This window comes from Bos mutus, chromosome 14 (genome assembly GCF_027580195.1).
Source record: "Bos mutus isolate GX-2022 chromosome 14, NWIPB_WYAK_1.1, whole genome shotgun sequence".
Taxonomy (NCBI): Eukaryota; Metazoa; Chordata; class Mammalia; order Artiodactyla; family Bovidae; genus Bos; species Bos mutus.
This window is the reverse complement of record NC_091630.1, coordinates 68883714-68892726: the sequence shown is the minus strand read 5'-3', so window position 1 is coordinate 68892726 and position 9013 is coordinate 68883714. Positions and strand designations below refer to the sequence as shown.

The window sequence follows — 9013 nt, the reverse complement described above, 5'->3', positions numbered from 1 at the left end:
CCGCCCACCTTGTGCCCCAGATCCGTCCCTCCGGATAAAACCCCAGGCCTGCCCGCGGGAAAGACTTCCGTTGGAGGTCCCAGGTTCTGGAGCCCACTAGAGCCCTGAGGGCCCTGCCTGGAGACTTTGTCGGCTCTGCCTGAGGTCAGAGGTCAGCAGCCAAAGAGCGGGATTCCTGCTGAGTCATCAGCCTGGGTGGGATAAGCGCCCTTCCCTCCCTTCAGGCCAGCGTTGGTAGGCATAGGTGGAGAGGCAGCTGTTGGGGATCCCATAGCTGGGAGTGGCCACTGCCGGGCCCACAGGTCAGGGGCATGTGGACCTGTGAAAGGAGACAGGCAGAGGCCTAAGGTGGTCAGGGGCCCGCGTGTGGCTTCATGCAACTGGGCAGGGCCCCCTTCACACTCCCTCAGGACGGGCCAATCCCCACCCTCGGATCCCCCACCCCCTCTGCATGCAGCCTGGATACTTGGAGTTGATTCCCTTCCCCAGTGAAGGAGGAGGGAAGGAGGTCCCTTCCAGTATGTCTCCCCGACGTGGCAAGCGGCACCCTCAAGGGTTGTCAGCTGGATAGCACCCCCTCCCCAGTCAGATACAGTTCAAGATAACACACACCCTGTGGTCACACACAGGGTCAGGACCCTGGTGCAAACAGGCCCACACTACGTACCCTCATGTGGTCAGCCTGCATCTGGTCCTGGTACTGTGAGGACGCATGGCCACCCCATTTGTACCCAGATACACCAGTGGGCGGTGCCCCCTCTTAGGCACAGCAGGTTTTCCTCAATCAGACCAAGTAGCCTCTCGGCCGGGTGTGACTGAATACACACGGGGGCGTCCCCCACCCCCACCTCCACGCCACTTCTCCCAGGAGGGCAGACAGGAAAGACTCCCCAAGTCATCCTGAGCCCCCCAACTGTCTCCAGTGGGCCACTGACGCCGTCCAGTCAGCGATGTCCAGCTGCACCTACAGGGGCTGGGGGCACTCTGCCTGTCGGCCCACATTCAGAAAGCCACAAGCCAGACAGGATCAGCTTCCTGCGACCCTCCTTCCAGATTAGGGAGATGAGCATCCAGGTATTTCAGGGGTCCTAGGGAGATGGGTCCTAGGAGCCAAATAAAGACCCCCACCTGGCCTTCCAGGACCCGTGTTCCCCCAGGCCAGGCTCCCATGCAGGCCCTTTGGAGGCAGGTGGGCTGGAGTGGAGCCAGTGGGGCGTGGCTGATGGTGTGAAGGGGGAGCAGTGAAGGTGGAGAGGCTCACCTGGAGCTGAGGACAAGTGAGCAGTGACCAGGAACTTGGAAGGTTACTGCTGCCCCACTGTCCCGGCTTGGCAGGGACAGGCCTCTAAGCTCCTGCCAGGATGTGAAGTTCAGGCCTGGGGAGGCGGAGGGGTGTGCCAGGGGTGCAGCCTAGGGAGGTGTCTAGGATGGTATGGTGGACGGGGCAGAGGGCTCCGAGGTCGGCAGGTGGGTTGTGGGGCTGCTTGTGAGGCCCTGCAGCACGGGTCCGGGGTGGCCAGGCTCTGTGCACTGAGGTCGCCTTGGGCTGTGTGTGCTATCTGGTCAACCCTGACAGCTGCACTCAAAAAAGCTTTTAATTAAATTTTTAAAGGGAACACTCCATTTACAGTTACTACAAAATATTGGCTGTATTCCCACATTGTCCAGTACATCCTTGAGCTTGTCTTACACTAAGTACTTTGCACCTCCTGCTCCCCCACATACACTGGTAACCACTGGTTTGTTCCCTATATGCATGAGTCTGTTTCTTTTTTGTTGTATTTTTTTTCTAGATTCCACATATATGATATTATACAGTATTTGGTTTTCTCTGACTTATTTCACCTAGTATAAGCCCTTCAAGTCCATCTATGTCGCTGCAAATCACAAATTGCATTCTTTCTTGCTGAGACAGCTGCATTGTACAGTGGAGGGAACAGGCCACAGACAGTGGTCCAGGGTCCTCCGGCTCTAGGGGCAGAGACACAGGCAGTGCCCCAGCTTGTCCAGTATGCACAGTGCCTGGGGCCATAAAAATGCATTCATGTCATAAAATCAGAAGAAAAAAGTAAATATATTAATACAGTCTATATTATATTTATATTTTCTTTATAACAACTGTCATATCATTTTTTTTAATGGAGGAAGGAGTCCACAAAGCAGAAGTGCCTTGGGCCACAGAGGCCATAAGGTAGCCCTGAGTCAGGCCCATGTGGAGCCAGAACCCCTGCCTGGAACCTGGGGCCCAGGGTGCCTCCTGGCCCCTGGTGAGAGGAGGGCCAGCCCCACCGCGAGAGCCACAAGAGACAACGGGCATGTGTTCTGATGTTCCACCAACTAGGGGGCATGCCAGAGTCTGGGAGTGCCCTGGAAGACCTCCAGGAGCGGGCTGACCTCCATAGCCCACCCAGGGTCACTGACAGCCGCTGCTATGATGTGTCCACATGTATGTGGAGGGGTGGGCCCAGAGCCCCTCCCCCTGTAAGGCATCTCCCTGCCCTTCCCCCAGGTCCCTGGCCCCAACATGGCCCGTCGCTCCCAGAGCTCCTCCCAGGGGGACAACCCACTGGCACCCGGGTACCTGCCCCCGCACTACAAAGAGTACTACCGCCTGGCCGTGGACGCGCTGGCTGAGGGCGGGCCAGAGGCATACAGCCGCTTCCTTGCATCGGAGGGGGCACCCGCCTTCCTGTGCCCCGAGGAGCTGGAGCACGTGAGCCGCCACCTGCGGCCGCCGCAGCATGTTGCCCCCGAGCCCCCCGACGGCAGCCCCCCCAATTTGGACTTCGATGGCTCCTCCGGTACTTACTGGCCTGTGAACTCCGACCAGGCAGTGCCTGAACTCGACCTGGGGTGGCCCCTGACCTTTGGCTTCCAGGGCACTGAAGTCACCACACTGGTTCAGCCACCGCCACCTGACAGCCCCAGCATCAAGGATGAGGCTCGAAGGATGATCCGCTCTGCCCAGCAGGTGTGCGGTCCCAGGCTCCGTGGGCAGTGGGGAAGGGCAGCCTGCACTGGACATTGAAGCACGAGTAGGAGTATGAGGGTGAAGGAGAAATACAAGCATGCCAGTTTAGGGGGCAAGGGTGGGGCCAGGACTGGCTGGTCAAGCTTCTCCGCCCTCAAGCAGCAATGAGGGCTCCCTGGCAGACTTCTTCCAGGGTCGTCAGCGGTTTGGTTATCACAAGCTGCAGACTGCACAGGTTTGCCTACCCAGGGTCATGGCTGGTGCCCAGAAGCAAAGGGGTTCTGATGGTTGGGGCCCCTCCTTGCCTGGACTTAATGTTCAGAAAATTCTCTAGTCCTGCCCTTGACCTAACCCCAACACCAAGCAGTTGGCAAATAGCAAAGGGAGCCTATTAAACCACAGACCTATGGCAGCAGCTCAGATGTAAAGACCCGTCTCTGCCCTCTGCCCCTTCGCCCCTCCTCCCCAGATGGCAACTCCTTCCCAGGTGCAGGAATGGAGCCTGGGGCTTTGCCTTGCCCCCTCCCCCATCCAGGGCTCTGCCCTGAGCTGAACACCCCCCTAGAGCTGAAGGACAGCCCTCCCTCAATAGGCTGCAGGCCCTGTGCCTGCCTAGGGCTCCATCATGGGCCATCAGTAACCCCACATCTCTAATGACGGGCTCCTTCTGACCCCTGTTCCATGACGGGGCCCTCCTCCCCTGCGATGGGCTAGTAGCTATTGTGGGCATTCAGCGATAACCTGTCCCTGCTCCCAGGGGGTGGGGAGGGCATGAAGGTATGGCTAGAGAATGGTGGGGACAGCAGAGGGTTCGGGCCTCTGTCCCTGCTTCACCCCCTGCAGGTGGTGGCCGTGGTGATGGACATGTTCACCGATGTGGATCTTCTCAGTGAAGTGCTGGAGGCTGCTGCGCGCCGCGTCCCAGTCTATATCCTCCTAGACGAGATGAATGCACAACACTTCCTGGACATGGCCGACAAGTGCCGAGTCAACCTGCACCACGTGGACGTGAGTGGCCGGAGGGCGGGAGGGGATGACCCGAAGGGGCGCGGTGAGGCCCCTCTGCAGAACCTTAACGCCTCTCCCGCCCCAGTTCCTGCGCGTGCGCACTGTGGCGGGCCCCACCTACTACTGCCGCACTGGGAAGTCCTTCAAGGGCCACGTAAAGGAGAAGTTCCTCCTGGTGGATTGTGCCGTGGTGATGAGTGGGAGCTACAGGTGCGCCTAGCCCCTTGCCTCCCCATTCGAGGGCCTCCTCTCCAGAAACCGTTCTGTAGCGCCCTAACCCTAACGCGCTCGGCCACGCCCCTTCCCCAGCCCCGTTGTCCGCCCCTCTCCCAACCGTGCCCCCACCCCCACCCCACCCCCACCCCCGCGCTGGTCTCGCCCCTCCCTCTGACTGGCCCCACTCCCCTCCCAGCTTTATGTGGTCCTTCGAGAAGATCCACCGGAGTCTGGCGCACGTGTTCCAGGGCGAGCTGGTCTCCAGCTTCGATGAGGAATTCCGCATTCTCTTCGCACAGTCCGAACCGCTGGTACCCTCGGCCGGGGCGCTGGCTCGCATGGACACCTATGCCCTAGCTCCATACGCAGGGGCTGGGCCGCTCATGGGCAGCCAGATGCCCGGGGCTCCCACCCCCTTCTCCTTCCCCAAACGCGCTCACCTCCTGTTCCCACCACCTCGGGAAGAAGGCCTGGGCTTCCCCTCCTTCCTCGACCCCGACCGCCACTTCCTGTCGGCCTTTCGCCGAGAGGAGTCTTCGCGGATGCCCGGGGGCGCCCTGGAGCCGCACACGGGGCTGCGGCCGCTCTCACGACGGCTGGACGCAGAGGCCGGGCCAGGCGGGGAGCTCTCGGGCCCGCGGGGCTTCTTTCAGGCACGGCACCTAGAGATGGACGCCTTCAAGAGGTACAGCTATGCGGCCGCCGACGGTGCGGGCGCAGTGGAGAATCTCGCGGCCGCGCGGCAGGTATCACGGCAGACGTTCCTCAGCCACGGCGATGACCTCCGCTTCCAGACCAGCCACTTCCACCGCGACCAGCTCTACCAACAGCACTACCAGTGGGACCCGCAGCTCGCGCCAACGCGCCCACAAGGCCTGTTCGAGAAGCTGCGGGCCGGCCGCCCTGGCTTCCCAGACCACGACGAATTCATGCTGGGCACCGGGCCACGATTTCCAGAGCTCGGCCTGGACGGACACCAGCGGCTGGACTACGTGCCATCCAGTGCCTCACGGGAGGTGCGCCATGGCTCGGACCCCGCCTTCGGGCCCGGACCTCGCGGTCTGGAACCCGGCGGGGCCCCTCGCCCCAACCTGGGCCAGCGCTTCCCTTGCCAAGCGATGACGAGGCTAGGCCCAGAGATGGCACCCGAGCCGGAGCCGGAGCACAGGGGTGGGCCTGAGGGGCGGGCCGGCCTGCGGCACTGGCGCCTCACCTCCTACCTGAGCGGCTGTCACAGCGAGGACGCTGGCGACGAGGGCCTGCCCACACCCATGGAGACGGAAGCCTATGACGATGACGTGCTGGTTTCTGGGGGTCGGGCGACTGCTGGGGACCTACTTCCCTCGGCCTTCCGTGTGCCCGCGCCCTTCCCAGGCAAAGGCCCAGCTCCGGGCTCTGGCAGCGGTGGCGGCGACGGCCCAGAGCGCGAGGGCCCGGAGGAGGTGGGCCTGGCCAAGCAGGATTCTTTCCGCTCACGCCTGAACCCGCTGATCCAGCGCAGCTCCCGGCTGCGCTCCTCGCTCATCTTTAGCGCATCGCAGGGCGAGGGCACGGGCGGACCCACTGGGGCCTCCACGGAGAAGGTGCAGCTGCTGCACAAGGAGCAGACGGTCAGCGAGATGCTGGGGCCCGCAATGAAGCCGTGCGCTCTGCTGCCTCCACCAAGGTGGCTGAGCTCCTGGAGAAGTACAAGGGCCCCTCTCGAGACCCTGGCGGCGTGGGGACAGCGGTCACAGCCGCCAGCCATAGTAAGGCTGTCGTGTCCCAGGCGTGGAGGGAGGAGGTGTCTGCGCCCGGTGGCGGCAGTGGGAGCGAGCGCCGCAGCCTGGAGAGCTGCCTGCTGGACCTGCGTGAGTCCTTTGCACAGCAGCTGCACCAGGAGGCAGAGCGACAACCGGGAGCTGCCACTCTGGCCGCCACCCAGCTGCTGGACACGCTGGGCCGGGGCAGCAGTGGCACGGACCGGCTGCCCTCCCGCTTCCTGTCCACCCAGGGCCACTCCACCTCCCCGCAAGGGCGGGACAGCCCCCCACCAGAGGGGCCTGGGGGGCAGCAGTCTGAGCCAAAAGGGAGCCCCACCTTAGCCTACCCGGAGCGCAAGGGGAGCCCCACTCCTGGGTTTCCCACCCGCAGAGGCAGCCCCACCGCTGGATTTACTGAGCAGAAGGGGAGCCCCACTTCTGCCTACCCTGAGCGCAGGGGTAGCCCGGTGCCTCCTGTTCCAGAGCGCAGGGGCAGCCCTGTGCCCCCTGTGCCTGAGCGCAGGGGCAGCCTCACCCTTCCCTTCTCCGGGGAGTCTCCGAAGGCCGGGCCCACAGAGGAGGCAGTTGGTGGCCCCATGGAGGTCCTGCGCAAAGGCTCTGCGCGACTGCGGCAGCTGATGAGCCCCAAGGGTGAGCGGCGGGCAGACGATGAAGGCAGCTTTCCAACGCCGAAGGAGAACGGGCAGCCTGAGAGCCCCCAATGGCCGTCCCTAGGCCGGGTTGACAGCACCGAGGCGGCTGCAGAGGAGCGGGTCCCGCGGGCACGCGTGGCTTCAGCCACAGCCAATGCCTTGTACAGCAGCAACCTGCGGGACGACACGAAAGCCATCCTGGAGCAGATCAGCGCCCACGGCCAGAAGCATCGTGGAGTCCCCGCCCCGGGCCCAACCCCGGCCCACAGCAGCCCAGAGCTGGGTCACTCGCCAGTGGCCGGCGGCCTGGCGCCTGACATGTCCGACAAGGACAAGTGCTCGGCCATCTTCCGCTCGGACAGCCTGGGGACCCAAGGCCGGCTGAGCCGCACGCTGCCTGCCGGCGCAGAGGAACGCGACCGGCTCCTGCGCCGCATGGAGAGCATGCGCAAAGAGAAGCGCGTCTACAGCCGCTTTGAGGTCTTCTGCAAAAAGGAGGAGCCAGGGGCTCTCGGGGCCGCGGAGGGCCCTGCCGAGGAGGACGCCAGGGACAGCAAGGTGGGCAAGTTCATGCCCAAGATCCTGGGTACATTCAAAAGCAAGAAGTGAGTTACCTGGCCTTCCAGCCTAGGCCGAGGTGCCTGCATCACCGTTGGGCAGAACACTTGGCCCTCAGCCAAAGCCCAGGGACCCAGCTGAGCCAGCCAGAGTCTGCTCCACCTGAGGCTCAGCAGGCGGCCCTCCTGGCCTCGTGCCCCTGGGTCTCTCCTCCCTTAGAGCTTCAGCCCCAGCTGCCCACTGACTTACCACCCCAGCTCTGGGCCTGCACACCTCCGCCTCTGGACCCTTAGCCTCCCCTTCTGAGGCATCTGTCTCCCCCACCTCTCTGTGCCTTAGGCCCCCATACTCTGGGGTCCGTGTGTCTCAGGGCTTCCGTGTCTCAGGGGTCTCCTCTGCTCGTGGCCTGGCTGGGCTGCCCTTGTCCACTGCCTGGCAGTCCACTCCTCTCTAGGCCTCCCGTCTTCTCAGGGCCTGTTTCCACACCCGTGTTTGAGGTCTTAGGGCTCACTTCCTGCCCTTTCCCCAGCGCATCCCTCCTTCCCTCCCTCCTGGCCCCTTCCCTGGTCCCCGACCCTTCAGCGGGGGAGGGGCTGCCCTGGTGAGAACTGAACCAGGTGTGGCTGCCACTCCTGCAGGCCCCGGCCAGCACCCTGCAAGGGTGAGAACCCCTGGCTTTGTGGCACAACAAGCCCAATGGATGATGGGAGGCCCTGGCCTCACGAAGCATTCCTGACAGATGGCATGTTCACAGGTGCATCCGCAGTCACACCTCAGAAAGGGGCTGGATGTGGAGCCTTGTTCTGTGAGGGCAGAGGACGGTGTGCGATGGCCCCTGAGCCCCGGCACACTGCTCTGAGGGGTCTCGGTGCCCCTGACGTGGGACCTCTGCACCTCAGTCCCTCATCTAAGTGGTCCTTGCCCTGCAGGTGCCCAGCAGACCCAGACTCCACCCTCTTGTGCATCCTTTCCCCTTTGTCACCAGCCCCCCAAAAATCTGTCCGAGGTTCCCCATGTAGCTTTCTTGTATCTTCTTTTTTTTTCACCTCCAGATAGTAACTGATCTGGAATGATTCATTTTGGCACCAAATGCTTCAAAAGCCGCCTCTGCCCTCACCATAGGTGCTGGTGTTCTTAAATTGGTGTTTGTGCTATTTCTTTTTAAATAGTTTTTTTTTTAAGTATAAGAAACCCTAATTGCTCTTTGGGGACTGCCGGGTATGGCCTCAGTCCTGACTGAGCCCCTGCACCCTGGTGGCCCACGGTCTCGTCACCAAAGCCACTGCCCAGGTGGGGTGACAGCAGAGACTTTGGTTCGAATGGAAAAGGCTGCTAGGGAGCTGGATGAGCCAGAGCGTCTCTGGTCCTCGATGTGCTTGGTGACACGTTTGGTTTGGCCTGGCCTGGTGTGCAGCTGTTCTGAGCAGACCGGGCTGGGCCTGTCACTGACGGACAGCCCTCGCAGAAAGTGGAGGTTCTGCCCAGGGAGAGTCCCAAGGCCCTCGGACCCTCCTGTCTGCGTCCTTCACATCATGCTCAATAAGACCTCACCTCAATGTGATTCTGCACATTTTGGTGTTAATAAAAAAACAACACGTGAAATATTCTGCCATGTTCCCAAATACATATAGATACCACCACCCAGTTATATTTTGCAGCCTTTAGCCCTATTAATGTCTCAGGTTTCTCTCTCGACACCACCATCCATCCCTGTGGGGTGGACTAAAGACCCCTCCCCATCTATACTGCCACCACCTCTACCCGCATCTTCTAACCACCACAAACCCCTTCCACCCCTCAGCCACTTACTGTGACAGGCCTCACTTCACCGGCCCTCTGTAGGCACAGCCCATTGGCACACCCCT

General features: G+C 62.0%; 1 protein-coding gene across 1 annotated transcript; it reads left to right on the top strand.

Moving 5' to 3' along the window:
- The first annotated feature begins 160 nt into the window (after positions 1-160).
- On the top strand, positions 161-8786 carry FAM83H (family with sequence similarity 83 member H). Its single transcript, XM_070382490.1, is given in 6 exon segments — positions 161-1074; positions 2510-2971; positions 3815-3979; positions 4065-4189; positions 4392-5824; positions 5827-8786. Coding segments are annotated over 6 exon segments (3570 nt in total). The 5' UTR covers positions 161-1062; the 3' UTR covers positions 7200-8786.
- The last annotated feature ends 227 nt before the right edge of the window (positions 8787-9013 follow it).